The sequence below is a fragment of the Salvia hispanica genome, chromosome 3 (assembly GCF_023119035.1).
Source record: "Salvia hispanica cultivar TCC Black 2014 chromosome 3, UniMelb_Shisp_WGS_1.0, whole genome shotgun sequence".
In the NCBI taxonomy this organism is placed as follows: domain Eukaryota; kingdom Viridiplantae; phylum Streptophyta; class Magnoliopsida; order Lamiales; family Lamiaceae; genus Salvia; species Salvia hispanica.
The window spans coordinates 24,793,397-24,809,707 of record NC_062967.1 but is presented as its reverse complement, the minus strand read 5'-3'; the positions used below and the strand labels follow the sequence as shown (position 1 = coordinate 24,809,707).

General features: G+C 37.4%; 3 protein-coding genes and 1 pseudogene across 3 annotated transcripts; all 4 read left to right on the top strand.

Moving 5' to 3' along the window:
* The first annotated feature begins 1,765 nt into the window (after positions 1-1,765).
* Positions 1,766-5,630, top strand: LOC125213537 (annotated as a pseudogene).
* LOC125209664 (probable methyltransferase At1g27930) lies at positions 1,817-2,719 on the top strand. Its single transcript, XM_048109252.1, has one exon. It carries the CDS (start codon positions 1,817-1,819, stop codon positions 2,717-2,719), a length of 903 nt encoding a protein of 300 aa, XP_047965209.1.
* A 423-nt stretch (positions 5,631-6,053) lies between the features above and the next one.
* Positions 6,054-9,154, top strand: LOC125213538 (gamma carbonic anhydrase-like 2, mitochondrial). The gene is made up of 2 exons (XM_048114139.1): positions 6,054-6,523; positions 8,563-9,154. The coding sequence occupies exons 1-2, from the start codon at positions 6,145-6,147 to the stop codon at positions 8,937-8,939; spliced, it is 756 nt and encodes a 251-aa protein (XP_047970096.1). The 5' UTR covers positions 6,054-6,144; the 3' UTR covers positions 8,940-9,154.
* A 2,146-nt stretch (positions 9,155-11,300) lies between these two features.
* LOC125214643 (SUMO-activating enzyme subunit 1A) lies at positions 11,301-15,101 on the top strand. The gene is made up of 10 exons (XM_048115755.1): positions 11,301-11,536; positions 11,624-11,675; positions 11,767-11,962; positions 12,334-12,413; positions 12,524-12,640; positions 12,891-12,941; positions 14,149-14,215; positions 14,403-14,506; positions 14,598-14,702; positions 14,787-15,101. The coding sequence occupies exons 1-10, from the start codon at positions 11,454-11,456 to the stop codon at positions 14,898-14,900; spliced, it is 969 nt and encodes a 322-aa protein (XP_047971712.1). The 5' UTR covers positions 11,301-11,453; the 3' UTR covers positions 14,901-15,101.
* Positions 15,102-16,311: the final 1,210 nt, after the last annotated feature.

Below are 16,311 nucleotides of genomic sequence, written 5' to 3'. Positions count from 1 at the left end.
ATAAAGATCAGTTTTCTCTCCTCCTTCGTCGAGGGCGTTGGAGTACTCTGGGTACTTGGCCACGTATTGCATTTCAGTCGGAGTTATCGGTCCTGATTAATGAAGGTCCATGCCATGGAGCGTTGATACTTGATATGGCTTTTATATGAGGTGGTATTACTCTATTAGCTTTCTGTTTCATTTTCCCAAATGCAAGTGAAATCAGATGTGTTTCTGAGTTGGTTTACTGATAAACAAGTGAAAAATTTGTTGGTCTTACCTTAAAACAATGCTGCTTGGTCTGCCACTTTCAGTTGGTGATTTTGTTGCACTGAATAAGACTTTTCTCATGTCTTCTTCTTTTGCTGCCTGAATTTCAAGAATATATCAATCATGGGACTTTTTGTATCTCAAGTTTCAAGAATGATCATGTTTTTACCTTCATAACAGCATGTTTCTCATCTTTCCCTGCCCATAAACTGATGAATCTTGCATATTGAGACAGAATTTTTCTTGCAAAATAAAAATGATTCCGTCACTCTTGTTTTCGGATTTTTTATGCAATAGGCTTGTTGTATAGAGTTAGAAACTGAGAGGGACATGCTAGGTTTGATTGATTGTTTTAAAATGTGGAGCAGAAATAGAGTGATGAGCTTTGATTGAGTATTGGATGTGTAATTAGCACCAAACATGCAGTAATATTCCTAGTTCAACTGTGAAAACTATACAAATAGCTATTTGTGATTTCTGATTGATTAATTAAAGTAGACCTTACTCCAGCAGGACCAAGTCAAGATCAGTAGAGCCATGAAACTCTCTCTCAGTCACACAACTTCAACCCAACAACTTGGAAAATCTCATAAGACAAATCAACCCATGTTTGTGAAAGATAAAAATTTGACAAGAATATGTCATATTTGTGTGACTGATTGACTTGGTAAACAGTAAATCAGCCTGCAAAGTTTTGACATGGAGAGTGAGAGATGTGAAGGCCAATTAAGAAGGAACCAGCAGGGTATACATAATTAGATTAGGTAGAGGATAAAAAAATGTTTACATATAGTCTTGAGGTTTGGTAAAAGATAATGTCTTTAGGTATAAAGAGAAATATGCAATGTAAAATTACAGAAATGTCTGCGTAACAAATTAGTTGTTATGTGGCATTATATTTTGAAAAGCTATCCCAAGAAACATTATAGTAATATAAAATGAGATGCAAGATTTAGAGAATAGCTTCATAACACACCTGCCACCAACCATTCCCATTGCCATTGCATATCCTCCTTTTTTGGACTGTCTTGATTTTACTCCTCCCCTAATCATCACTTCATCATCAGTTTCACAGCTTAATCATGCATTTGACCATATTATTCCACTTGTTACTGTAATTATTTCAAAAGAGTATTATGAATATCGACAACGGCTGCCGAGAAAAACAAAAGATTAGACACCATGATCAACTGACCATTCACAAGATGGGAGATGATAAATAATAGAGAAAACAAAGTTTGCAAAATATGGATAAAGAATTAGGTAAATAGGGTGGGTGCTGATTGATAGTCTCCCTGCAACAAACCATAACAGCACAGCACCAAAAAAATGGCTTACGCAATAGAAAGAGTGATCACAAACCACAACCAAATATCATTGAGTTATCATCTTCTCACCACCAAAGACTAAACAGCCACAAATACTTGAAAACAAAGCAAACAAAAAAGCATCCCTTCTTCCTCACTCAACCCACCAATATATCATTGACCATCACAATAAAACCAAAACCATCAAGAAACACAAACAACAAATATGAGGTGACATTATAATTTATATAGGATAAAAAATGCCACCACATGTAACACACTACCATCCTCCTCTGCTCCCACGCCTCTCTCCGCATCCGCGTCCCAAGCATCTAAAGCAGGGCAAAGTTGGGATGAAATTCATCAAGAAGAAGATCATCCTAGTTCTACTCTTCATTCTCTGCACCGCTTCCATCTTCCGCCTTCTCAACATCAGCATCTTCGCGCAGTTCTCCCTATCCCTACCTTCCGCGGCCTTGATCCACCACTCTTATAACTCACAACCTCCCTTGACAAGAAACTCCATATCTACAAAAGGCACCGGTCCAACACTGAAGGAGACGCGCTTTATCTTAGATCTCTTCTCCCGGCTAGCCCCTTGCAACGTCCTAGTTTTCGGAAGTGCGAATCAGTACTCAAGTATAGCTTCTATGAACAGCGGTGGAGCAACCGTCTTCCTTGAGGATTATCTAGACAGCAGAAGCACGAGCACAAGCATAACGAGGCCTAACAACACGAGAGTTCACAAGATCATGTACAGCACGAGGGCATCAGAGGCTTACCAGCTGCTCAGGGATGCAAGAGGGAATCCAGAGTGTTTGCCAGAGTCACAAACGTCGAGATGCAGCCTGGCAATGACGAACCTCCCGGGGGAAGTGTATGACACGATGTGGGACGTGGTGGTGGTGGATGGGCCGGATGGAGGGGGGCCTTATTCTCCCGGTAGAATGGCCTCCATCTACACGGCTGGCGTGCTTGCAAGAAGAGGAAACAGTAATAGTAATAGTAGTAGTCATGTTGTGGTGCATGATGTGGATCGGATGATCGAGAAGTGGTTCTCGTGGGAGTTCTTGTGTGAGGAGAATTTGGTTTCATCAAAGGGAAGATTCTGGCATTTCAGAATAGGGAAAAAGACTAATGCAACCACCTTCTGCACACCATGAGATTTTTTATAGTACTATTATAAAGTGTAATCCAGTTAATTAGTAGAGAAAGGAAGGTTGGAGGTTGGATCAACATATAAGAATGCAATGTATGCAATAACAGTAACCAATCAAACAGATAAACTAAACACATGCCAAATTGGATTCAGAAAATCAACAGAAATCAGATGAAGACGCGTGAATAACAAATGTCAATTGTTGTAATGTATTGGGCTGAGATCCAAAGTTATTCGAAGCCCAATTGGGCCCATATTTTCGACATTCGTAACTGCTAATATCATTTCTTTCTATTCTTCTTTTTCGGCCACATTTATCCTCCCCAAAAATCCTCATTTTTGCTAATTCAACTGTGATGATTGATGGCCGAAACAGCTATATTTTCTCAGCGGATGATTGTTTGTGGTTCAATTTTCGATTTCTGATGGATTTATAGCTGGTTGATTTTGTCTGCCATTGTTATTTCAGAAAACAAACCACGAGGAATACATAGGTGAGCTTTCCCTTCGTTTAGAAAATGCAAATTTGAATGACAACTGCTGTGTGAAATTTTGTATCTTTATGGAGTATAATTTGAGTACTCACTTATGTACAATACTTGTTTTAGTTCGAAAGACATGCTGATGAGAGTCATGGCTCAAGATCTTCCTCCAGGGTCTTCTTTAGTAGAGAAGGTAAACTTTGACTTTCTTTCTCCTGTAGCCAGTGTTCTGGGTAAATTGGATGGCATGCTGACATCACACACCTAATCCAGAGTGTGCTACAGTTGATAAACCTATTGTTGATGCACTTCATACCATGCGTGATGGGAAAATTTTTGCACCTTCCAGTTGTTGATAAAGGTACATCTCAGCATAATATGTAGTGGAGATTTTCGAGGATTGTCAATTCCAGATCTAATAGTTTATGGCAATGATATAGAAGGAGTGGCCGTAGCTGTTCTTGATGTGCTTCATATAACTCATGCTGCCATAGCCACAGTAAGTCAATCTCTTCCTTGCACAGATGAGTTGATTCGAAGATCAAATGATTTGAACATAGAAACATGCTGGACCTAAAAATTTACTGCTTTAATAACTAATGTTACATTTGCTTATGTGCTTGTAGTTCAGAAGAAGAAATTGAGTATGACATTTGATTTCATATTTCTTTTGCTAGCATTGAAATCCACGCCAACTTTACTTTTGCATGAGCTATGTTCTTATGGATTGGGTGAACAGAGAATGATTATCTCTGCAATTTTGTTTCAACACCAGAACTAAGATAAAATAACACACACAGTTTCTATTACTTTGAACAGATCTGATTATTTTGATTCTAAAAATCTATACTGTAGCATTATGTACTTTCTAAAGATTTTATGCTCAAATTGATCATTGATTTCTTTTTTCCAGGTTGGGAGTACCGCCACAGTCAATGTTGAGGCCACAAACACCATGTTGCAAAACTTTTGGGATTCTGCAATGGAATTTACCCCAGATGACGATGATGACACTAGGAGTTTTTGCACTTCACTGTCGATTCACAATTCTTGATTGTTGCTACTTTTTTACAGTTTCTGATGATATTTCAGTGAGAATTCCTTGAAGATGCCATCTGATGCAGGAGAGGTCGGTCGATCTGTTGCTTATTCTACTTCCACCTCCACTACGTTTTCTTTCAAGATTCAAGATGGAAAAGGACGGATGCATAGATTTTTATGTGGTAGTTTTTCAATCTGTTTTTTAGTGAAAAAATATAGTCTCGGTATCCATGTATAGTTTTAGGTTCTCATAATTACCACTTCAACTGTTGCGCTCCAGATGAAGACACAATATATATGTATATACTCTATCTATATATGATTCAAACGTATTATGTACGGAGATTTTATGTGTTGACACTAAATAAGTTCAAATGATTGAAAATTATGTCTTGTACTTTTGTCATTTGGAATATATATTGCTTAGATGCTCTTTGCATCATGGACACTCGCTGTTTTGTTTAGATACACAGAAATTGACTGGCCTTATAGCAGCAAATCCTTCAGAGATTAGGAGATGAAATTGACCGTGAAATCCTTCCACATATTCTGGTAGGATGTGCTCTTACCTCTGCCTGACTTTTATTTTCTGTATTTTGAATTCTAATTTTGGATGGCCATTATTCTGTAGTATGAAGATGAAGACAAGGACAAGGTCGTACTTGCATCCAATAATGACCTTCAAGCAGCTGTTGATCATGCTAGGCTAGCTGGTTGGAAGGTCAGTCTTTTTTAACTTTTTTTTTGTTTTTTAAAAGGATTAGTTCTTATACTTGAAACTTTTGCATCCATTTGTGAAGTTCTTTCAAGTTTGTCCCACCTGGTTTTTATGTGTATTCTCCTCCGTTATGCTAAACGCATGCTGTGTGTATGACCTGACTGGAAAGAAAGGAAATGATAAATTCACCTAGTAACATGAACAGGGATTGAAATTGCATTTAGAGTATTCCAGTGCAGCCCGTCCGCGGATGGGATCCAAGTTGAAAGATATGGAATATGCTCGAGCTGATGCTTGGGCTTCAGCATACAGCAGTGTGGCTGCGGGGGTTGCCTTTGTTGCTGGTTTAGGCGTTTTGGCATTTTTGAGGCGACCTGGAAATTGATTCCGTATACACTTTGCTCGGGGAGTTGGAAGACAAAAAGGGAACATAGTGTGGCTGTGGTATCTTTGAGTTTTCATATCTGGTGGATATACTTCAATCTAACAAGAAAAAAATGATTGTGTTTTACAATAAGTAGAGGTGATTATGACAAAAAATCGTTGCTATTCTTGGGGTGCATCTTTGCAGCTATGTATCTTCATTCAGAAACTGAACATGTGAATGTTGTAACTGGAACTGCAGATACATGTCAACTTTCTATTTGTAGTGAAAAGAGTCATTTTTGTTTTAACACTCCGTTGCAAGTTGGTTGAAAACATTTTTCCATTTCACACAAAGAAACGCGTCACCGATGCACCATCTAGGATCGATGAACCCTCCATCACGGCTTGACAATATCGTGACCCGCGCCATCATGGATGACCGACAATCGTATACCAAGCAGCCAGATCTCCTTGGCCTCCATAACGGGAATTACCCTGTCGGTTCATTGCCGACGACAGTATCTTCAACGAACATGTACATCTTCATGAGCTCCTTATCTGTGAATATCACAACATGCCCTTGGCTTTGTATTTTTATGTTGATATTATTATGTAGTGGAGTAATATATTTGAATTATTTGATAATTATTAGGAGTACATATTGATTTATCTAATCTTAAATTTCCGCAAATTACTAATTTTAAAAAAATGAATGGCAACTCCTGAATAAGCCCTTTCCCATTTGACAGAGCTTTACTCTATAGCTCAATTTCCATTTATTTCCAAACCATTTCCTTCCACTTTTTACTCTCTCTGACTGAAATGGCGACTGTAGCCCGAATGTCCAGAAGACTTGTGCCCCGCACCCTCACCTCCACTCTCGTGAGGCGTGCTCTCTCTGCTGAAGCAGCTCAATTGGCCCACGACCCGGCGCCGATCATCAGGGAGTCGGCCGATCGGGTGAAATGGGACTACAGGGGCCAGAGAAATACCATACCTTTGGGGCAGTGGGCACCTAAGATCGCCGTCGACGCTTATGTGGCGCCCAACGTCGTCTTGGCCGGCCAAGTCGTGGTCTGGGACGGCGCTTCCGTCTGGAACGGCACCGTTATGCGCGGCGACCTCAACAAGATTTCCGTTGGCTTCTGTTCCAATGTGCAGGAGCGCTGTGTTATACACGCCGCTTGGTCTTCTCCCACAGGTCAGCTTTTAATCTTGTACCTTGCGCATTAATGGTTGTACTCCTGCTCTTCACATTTGGGTTATTCATCAACATTTTGGCTGTTTGTGGGTGTAATTGTTTGTCTGTTTTCCCTTCTTTTATGCTAAATTTATCATGTAAGCATTTAGAGCAAGCTATTTGCAGCAGCATATTTGCAATACTTTAAAGGAATCTACCCAGATTGGGGCTTCTTCCAGTTTAGGGTCATGTAATTGGATGAAGTTTTCTCATGGTTTTGGATAATTATTGATTTATTAATTGTTGAAGTTTTGGAAAATTAATTCTCAAGTTAAAATATATGGGTTTCCAGATTCTCAGACTTACTCACTTACCCTGAACTGTTCCCAGCTACCAGTGTTTAATCTCTAACATGTTAACAGTTTCTTCTATGTGTTTGTGGCTATGGGAATTCTTTTTATATCCGATTTACCTTTAAAACAAGGCAAATTGTTATGTCTGGTGTATATTCATCGGAGACGTGGTCAATCGACTTCAAATCTTTATGCAAGGGAAATCATTTGTTTTGCCTACTATACAAGAGCTTTTTCTGAGATTGCTCAATCTTTTCCTAACAATTCCTGAGAAATTAATCTGTTATGAGTATTCTCTTTATGCATTGCTCCTCTTCCATTATCCCATGTAAAAACACCTTCCCAGTTGTGTCATAAGGAAGAAGGTACAAGTAAAACCAATTGTCTTGGGAGTGTTCTTTTAGCATAAGTTCAGAAAATCTATCATGACTTACATCAGTGGTAACCCCTGTTAGAATTTAATGAAAGAATATTGATGTATATTACTATATTTTTGGTAGATGAAAATCATCAACTTTCTTAATTCCTTTTAACTTATTCTTTTCCTACATACTTCATCAATTCAGTTGGGAAGTTAGTTAGTGTAGTGAACATGTGATTTTTATAAAGAACAGTTCCTTAAGTTAGACATTTGACCTCTTCCATGAACTTTCTGCTCTCTTAGTCGATCCATGCTTGTGAGGGTACAGGAGACATGGTATCAAATGTTTGCTAAATGGCTGCCTCAATTGGTAAAGTTGTAAAAATTTGAGATGTTGTCTACCTTGAGATGTGGAGGCATCAATGTGGCCACTTCATCACCTGAGGGTTTCTCAGTTTGATTATGGTCTTCAGAGGTGAGTAAAACTAGTCGACTTCCCTGATAATGACAGTCACCAGGATGGCTTGGATTTCGCGCAAACGGAGAAATACTTCACTATGCTCTGTACGAAATTCAAATGGGATTCATTGCCAAACCACCACTTTTGGCCTATATTGGCTATATGCTGCTTGTAGTTGACAGGTTCTCGAATTATGTGCACCTTTTAGGCCTTAAGTGCTAGTTCATGGCGCACAAGGGTTAGTGCTCGGCTGGGAGGTGGGACAACAGCATGGACTTTTATGCTCAACACGGACCTCCATTGGGTATTAATATGAAATGGCATTTGCATACCATTCAAAATTGATATCTGAAGGTCTCAAGCTAATACTTGTAGACTTAACTTTTATTAAGAAAAAAACTCAAGTAATTTTTAATTTTATATTGGAGATAAGTTTTTTTAGTTGTGAATGAAAATTGATAGGCCACAATACATTTAAAGTAGGTGAGTTTTTGTGGAGAATGTCTGATAAGTAACAAAATTGTCGCTTGCTACCTAGGTTCCGAATGGCTTAATTATGCTCTTCTGCCCTTCCAGCTTCCTCAGTCTCTCCTCTACTTATCAATCTCAGCTGCTCATTTTCTCTGGTTCACTGAATGTTTTAGCTAATAAAGGCACTTTTCATTCCACATGGCTTGGTTTTTCTATCGTTTTTGTGAACTCTTTGCCTTTTATTTGGATGTTGTTTTTTGCTATTAAATTTATCTTGTATTCTCATTCCTCTTTTAAGTTATACCATAGATACCTACCTAATTCACTCAGTATTCTCCTTTTCTGGAATTATTAAAGCAATGTTGAGATGGCTGTGCATATAGCATGAGCTGAAAAAATATTGCATCTCTGACAGGGTTACCGGCTGAAACACTAATTGAGAGGTTTGTCACAATTGGCGCATACAGTCTGTTGCGCTCCTGCACAATTGAGCCCGAATGCATCATTGGGCAGCACTCAGTCCTCATGGAAGGTTCCTTGGTGGAAACGCATTCCATCCTTGAGGCTGGGTCTGTGGTTCCTCCAGGAAGGAGAATACCGAGTGGGGAGTTGTGGGCAGGCAATCCTGCAAAGTTTGTGAGGGCTTTGACTCATGAAGAAACACTCGAGATCCCCAAACTTGCTGTCGCTATAAACGACCTGAGCAGAAGCTACTGCTCTGAGTTTTTGCCATATTCGACTGTATATTTGGAAGTTGAAAAGTTGAAGAAATCTCTAGGTATTTCCATCTGAAGTGTGTGATGTGATGATATGCTCTTCTTTTGACAGAAATAAGCAACCACGAGACCGATGCTACTGAAGTTGTCTGCTCATTATTTTTTAGGCCACGAGTCCTTTGATCCTTTTCGATGTTTGGCTTATGCATAATGTTTTGTAACTTAAAAATAACATTTACTCTGTTGCATAATGATTTATTGGTTGCAATTGTTGAATGTTCCATACAATCATATATGGCGGTTCGATTTTTATTTTATTTTTTGATTGGAAAAGAGGTTTTCGATCCAATAAAGAATAGCAATGATGAAACTCAGAGTGGAGGTGTTTGAGTCGTCTTTGGCGGAGTGCGTGTGTTGGCATTGCAGTGGAATGGTTAATGTTGGTTAAAACTATCCTCTTCGAGTCCACTGGGATACAATATTTAAACTTCTATTCATTTATCCATCAACAAAAATAAAAGTAGTTGATCATCTACTGAAACGTACACAAACAAAGCCAATTTTTCCTCTGGAAAAAACAACAATCACTTACAAACTATTTCATGAAAAAATCGTTGCTTTTTATAAACGTTAGACGATTAATTACTAGTATCTGAATGGTTTTGGCCATAATGTTAATTTGGATCTCCAAAAGTTGGTTTTTCATTTATTGTTAATGGCAGTAGATATTAATAAATATGATTAATACATCCATTCGGTTATAAATAATGTTATGTTATATTCACTGATACAAAGCACACAGCTGTTTGTTCCAGGTTAGTGAATCTCTATTTTTTGATTGGATTACATATATCAACCTCAAGAAGTTCAAATAATTGAACTTCAAATACCAGTCTCAAAGGCCCTAATTGTATGAATGGCTATTTCAAGAAACTGGAATCAAGATATGATAGATGAAGATAATCCAGGCAAGTGTTTGTTTTATGTGTAAGCTTTAAATCTAAATGCATAAACCTAAATCTCTCTCTAAATGATTTTGAAATTGGAAATGCGTTACTTGACATAGTTGAATGGCTGTCTTCTATTGTTGTAGGTTTGAAAGTGGCATTATGCAACGGAGAAGAAGGTGGTAATCAAAACTCCTATATATCAAGGCATCTTCTTCCTGAGTTGCTAAGGTATACACTACTACTTCTAGTCCTCGACCTAGCAAATCTTGCCGAAGATCCTTTCTTGATTTTATTTGATTTAGTATATCTCTTATTTTAGTTATTTTCCATATCTTTTGTAATATTTTATTTTAATTATCTTGCTTGACTAGCAAGATAGTTTAGATTTAGAATTCTATAAATAATAGGATTTTATAGTATTTTGATTCACTGAGAAATAAAGTATAAATTTATTCTCCGTTACGGCGGAAATCACCTGCTAGGGTTTATCTTGTTCTTCATCTAGTCCGATAGATCAAGGGTCTATCAACTTCACAATTTTAAATCATTGACATACAAGGGTCAAGGAGTATGTTTTTTCATATTCTTTGTAATTGAAGTGAATTAGTATTGTTAATGTAATTATTCTGTAAATTTAATTTTATCGACTACTAATTATACTACCCTCATTTGGACGGCATATATTGCATGAAATAATATCATAATATAAAATTAAGATATAATAATTAGTAGAAAATGAGAATCAAATCACCTCATAATATAAAATTAAGATATAATAATGTAGAAAATGAGAATCAAATCACCTAAAAATAATATCATAATATAAAATTAAGATATAATAATTAGTAGAAAATGAGAATCAAATCACCTCATAATATAAAATTAAGATATAATAATGTAGAAAATGAGAATCAAATCACCTAAAAGAAGAGGCGCCAAGGTAAAAGAGAAATAATATCATACTCCTACTTATTTATACAAAATATGTTCATGCATAAAAAAATGCATAATATATTCGAATCATCCCTTAAAAATAGGAACTTTTGAAACGATAGAGTTTTAATATAAAATTGATAAAGGAAAAAAAAGTATAAAAAAAAAAGTGTTATTTTTGAAATGATACAAGTTTTAATGTAAAATTTGTAAAGTAAAAGATATAAAAAGAAAAATGTGTCAGTGGAATTAGAAAATGAGTCCTCCTAGAGAAAAAGAAACTTACTTAAATTGAAAGTTTTTATTTTAGGAACGGATAAAAAATAATAAAATTTATACTTTTTTAGGAGACGGAGAAAGTATATTTGTTTAAAACTTATTTTTGAAATATCTTCGTCTGTTATAAAATTAACTATATTATTATATTTAAATATTGAAATAGACAAAAACTTGTAGTAATACTTCTTGTAAATACAATTATCACTACATCATCAAAATTGCAACTTAAAAACACAATATTTGAATACAATAATAAATGGTGGTGAGTGGCGTGTTTCAATTTTCAAGCCCGCCCTTGCTCTTGTTCATTTGTTTGAGTTCATTCAACCCTGAACAATTCAGGATTAGGGTTTTTTTTCATCACACTCAAACACACACTCGCTCTCAAATTCAATAACCACTTTGGGTAATCCAGGCTGCAATTAAACATGGACGGTGAGGAATTGACCGAACAAGAAACCGCGCTTTATGATCGCCAAATTCGCGTTTGGGGCGCCGATGCTCAACGGAGGTACTATGCATTTCGAACTTGCGTTTGTGTGTGGCTTTGTTTCGTAGTTATGCATGTGCTAATATTCTGGAAATTGCTGCTTGCTAGGCTAAGCAAGTCTCATATACTCGTTAGTGGACTCAAAGGCTCTGTAATTGAGGTATTAATCTCACGTTAGACACCAAGTTCCCATGTTTTAGTTTACAGAATGTGTATTCTGTTGTGAAACCGTGAAATTCATGTTTCCGCAGTTTTGCAAGAATATTGTGCTAGCCGGGGTAGGTAGTGTGACATTGAACGATGATCGACTGGTGACGGAAGAGTTATTAACTGCTAATTTTTTGGTTCCTCCCGACCCAAATGTATACACGGGAAAATCACTTGCTGAGCTCTGCAGTGATTCCTTGAAGGACTTTAACCCCATGGTTCGTGTTTCCGTTCAAAGAGGTGGGCTCCTTTTTCAGTGCTTTTGTTGGCCCTTAGTCTTACGTTTTTTAATTAGAAAATTAGTTTTTGATTTCGAAGTGTTTAAATCCTGGCTCAGATAGTGTTTTATAGGCCTGGAACTGTTATATTTCTGTGATTAGTGTGTAATTTGTGGATGTTATATTCTGGAAAAACTTGTTTAGTAGATAATTCTGAATCATTTTTCCATATTCTCTCTGGCTATGAATAGTCTCGACTGCAAGAGCTCTAGGTTGATGTTTGTCTTGCCAGTATGGCAGGGGAAGATCTGAACTTTTAGGACGGCTGAAGGCCAATATGTTTTGCTTTGTTTATGGCTCAGCTTATTACTGTTGACAGTGAGATGAATGCAGGTGAATTATCAAACTTTGATGTTGATTTCTTCCACAAGTTTGATGCTGTGGTTATCAGTTCATGCTCTCTTTCTACAAAGGTACAGTAACCTTCTTATCTGGATGACCTTTTTCTTGGCTCGTGACTTGTGTACATATAGAATAGTATTGTCTATTTCATTTATAAGTCCTTTTGATGTATATGATGCAGAAATCAGTGAATGAGAAGTGCCGCAAATCGTTAAAACGTATTGCATTTTACACAGTGGATTGCAGAGACTCCTGTGGGGAAATATTTGTTGACTTGCAGGATTACATTTACAACAAGGTTATATCTTAGGATCTTTTGATTCTTGTGTTGTATGCTTAAGACATTTGGTTTAGTTATTTGTGTTGGACTCATCTGTTTTCAATCATTTCTAAAGCTACATTTCTAAAGCTAAAGCATTTCTGTGCATGGTTGAACTATGTGATTGAGCTACATATGTTAAATGGGTTATTGTGGTTGTTGCTCTGTAGATAAGGTTGTCATTTCCTGTTTTAAGTTTTGGAGTTTGATCTGCTTTTCTTCTTTGCAGAAAAAAGATGATGAAACTATTGAGTGCCATATAGAGTATCCAACTTTAGAGGTACAGTAACAATCTCTGAGAAGCAACAGAGAGAAACTTCTATAAACTTTAGAAGCATTACCCATTCAGTTCCTTACCATCATTAAGTGCTGGAGGGAAATGTACATTATTCATACTGTTGGTTACTTGTCCTGAATATCCTTGCATGCTTTAAATTATTCACCTGGTTCTATTATACATTACGTTCATGCTTGAATAAGTGGGTTGATAAAGCCACAAGTGAGAAATTTTGATAACGAGTCTCCTACATTGTAATTTTGATACAAGGATGAAGGATGACCTAATCATGATGAATAGGTTTGTAATGAAAATGGAGATAAGGAAAATGTTACTAATGAATTAGCAGCAGCCATATGTCATACATGAGGTTGCAAATTAGTACAATATTCTCAAGTTAAGGATGGTTAACAATGGATGAGTAATTTAGGAAGTTTTACACCCCATTTAATTCTTTTAAAACTTATGCTAATTGACAATTGAGATAATTCCTAAGGATTATGAGTTTGATTGTTTTGCCATGCCTTCTGTATGTGTGATGTGCTTTCATGATAAAGCCTGATAGCATGTAAGAATCATTCATCTTATTGAAAGTCTAGTTGCTCTAACATGATTATACCACATACTGTTGGGAGTAGGGGAGAGACTTCCAGCTTCAGAATGCCCTGAATAAAATAATGGTGCTAATAAGTCACCCTTGAAGTATAAACTTCATCGTCACTCTCCTTTATTTGCATATACTTGTCCTTGGTTATAGCTTTACTAGGATAGATGGATGGGAAATATCAGGGATGAGATCTAGTCAGTATGGAATTAAACTGGGAAACTATTTGAAATGAGAATACCATGTATAAACATATAAAACTAATAGATAGAAATAAGTAATGTTCTTACAAACTATTGACTACTTATGTTAGTGTGTGTGGCTTTAATTTCTACATCTTGTATAAAAGGGGAATGAAAATGTTTTGCTGAAGGTGCCTTTATGTCATGGTTTAAACTATAACATCAGAGTACACCATCTGACATTTGCTAACCTTTTGATAAATATTTGCCATGAAATTTTATGTATTTGAAACCATATCAGATTAACTCTGAAATTCCTTCTGAACTGAACATGCTCATGCTCCCATGGTACTACGCCTGTCAAGTTTCTGATTCAGTTAGTTGTCATCTAATAAATTTACTTGTCAATTTTCTCTTCTCTCAGGAAGCTATATCTGCTCCATGGAAATCTCTTCCAAGGAAGGTTTCCAAGTTGTACTTAGCCCTAAGAGGTACATGCTTTTCACATAATTTCTCTGGGATGAGCCAGAATGATTGTTTTCCTCATCCATCATTGTAGTCTTCTGCGATTGTCGATTAAACTTAGTGTGCTGCATAAAAGGATACATTTAAGTGTGATTACATAAACTGCCTTCTTTGTCATAATTGCACAAAAAATGGAACACTTTTGACTTCCAGTGGTAGAGAAGTTTGAGGAGCTTGAAGGCCGTAGTCGTGGGGAAACTTCTGCTGCAGACTTGCCTAAGGTTCAAAAGCTGAGGAAGGAACTTTGTGATGCTCAGGTAAATCTCGTTCAACTTGTTATGTTGTTATCCACATGCATATCCTATCCTGCTTCTGAATTGTAATAATGACCCATTAATAACCCGGCAGTCACATGCTGAATCCCAAATTCCGGATGCCCTACTTGAGAGATTATTGAAAGGCAGAACTGAATTTCCACCTGTTTGTGCCATCATCGGAGGCATCCTTGGACAAGTAAGACACACTTCCAACTGTTCTTCTCTGCTTGACCATCAATTGAATTATTATTGCTGAATTTGAATATATTCATGGTTGCAGGAAGTTATTAAAGCAATATCAGGCAAAGGTGATCCTCTAAAAAACTTCTTTTTCTTTGATGCAATGGATGGCAAAGGGATAATAGAAGACATAGGCAATCCGAAGCCCAAGTGAAGACTGTGGTCTTAGTCCACTTTTCAGCTTAGTTTCATCCAACGACCTACTAAGGAATTGATCTTAGGATAATCTAGATATTATGGATTGATCCATGTGTTTTTTTGGCTGCTGCTTCTATGTGATTTACCTAATTTATGAGTTGTAACATTTCATTGGCTCCGTTACTGTAATGCGAGGAGTGAATTTTTTACTCATCAACACCTTACTTGTTGATTACTTGTCAAATGTCATAATTTGATAATTTGAGCTGCTGATTTAATTTACACATGCAATTTTACTGGAAATTAACGAACTTCATTCATCATACTGATTCAGTTTTGTGTAATGAAACCTTTGCGAGTTCCACTTGGACAGATTATCAATTCGAATTCTCCCAAGACATGATTCTATATAATTAGAATACCAACTCTCACTCTCCTTTGTATCGGCTGAAGAAGAAGCATCCTTCTTGTCAACAGGAGCAACCACAGCAGCTGCAGCAGAGTTGAGCTCATCCCAAGCCTCAATCCAGGTGACCATAGCATCAGCCAGGTTCTGGAAGTAGGAGGGATCAAGATGGAGGAGCTTCTCTTTCACCATCTTCGACAGCTCAATGTAGCATTTCTGCACGGTCGTACATTCCCTGGGGAAAACAACAGATTGGAAGAAGGGGACGATCTCCTCTTGCCAGAACATTCCTCTGTATTCCTTCTTCATATTCACAAATGGGTTGCTGGCCCTGCTGTGCGTGATATAAGGCAGCCCCGTCTTCACCCCCAAACAAAAATGGTCAGCGATCACCTGCAAATATGTTCACGCATTCCACATTTAGCTGATAAGCTATTCAAGGTATGATTTATTCCTGGTTTCAACAGTGTTATATAGTACGCATAAACAAACACCTTAGTGCACCATCCAGCCCACAGGTCTCCGTAACTCCAGATTTGCTGCCCATTGCCCATGAGACCGAAATACATGGCAGCGCCAATGAGCTCCCTGTCAAATGCAAGGTTCATTCCGCACATTGGGAACAGGTTTCCCTTAGGAATTGTTTGGACAGCATCCACATACCTTCAATGAAAACAATGGTACGTATTAATTTGGGATTAATTCGAGAATTTGTTCTTCTTCCAGAGGGATGGAAGAGAGGGTTTAGATCCTAAAATAAATCGTGAAATAATATTCCAATATAAAGATTATTAGCTCACTTTCGGAATAAAATAAATGTATAAGTCCATACCAGCATGACTCAAAGATGCGATTTCTATCAAAAAAATGTAAGCCACCATCTAACCTTGTGCTGCGCTGTAGCGGTCTGGCAAGCTTAGTTGGGGCGTCATAGTCGGGGTAGTTGAGCCAGAGTCCGTGGGAGATGGCGGTTGGCGTTCCTTCCCTAAGGCTCAAGGGGTAGCCACGGACGAAGTCAGCA

What these genes read in the sequence shown, in the direction of transcription:
- LOC125209664 (XM_048109252.1), top strand. Translation starts at nt 1,817, where the DNA reads ATGCCACCACATGTAACACACTACCATCCTCCTCTGCTCCCACGCCTC.
- LOC125213538 (XM_048114139.1), top strand. Translation starts at nt 6,145, where the DNA reads ATGGCGACTGTAGCCCGAATGTCCAGAAGACTTGTGCCCCGCACCCTC. An exon ending in CGCTTGGTCTTCTCCCACAG is followed by an intron (nt 6,524 to 8,562) that starts GTCAGCTTTTAA and finishes CATCTCTGACAG; the next exon opens with GGTTACCGGCTGAAACACTA.
- LOC125214643 (XM_048115755.1), top strand. Translation starts at nt 11,454, where the DNA reads ATGGACGGTGAGGAATTGACCGAACAAGAAACCGCGCTTTATGATCGC. An exon ending in AGGATTACATTTACAACAAG is followed by an intron (nt 12,641 to 12,890) that starts GTTATATCTTAG and finishes TCTTCTTTGCAG; the next exon opens with AAAAAAGATGATGAAACTAT. An exon ending in AGGAACTTTGTGATGCTCAG is followed by an intron (nt 14,507 to 14,597) that starts GTAAATCTCGTT and finishes ATAACCCGGCAG; the next exon opens with TCACATGCTGAATCCCAAAT.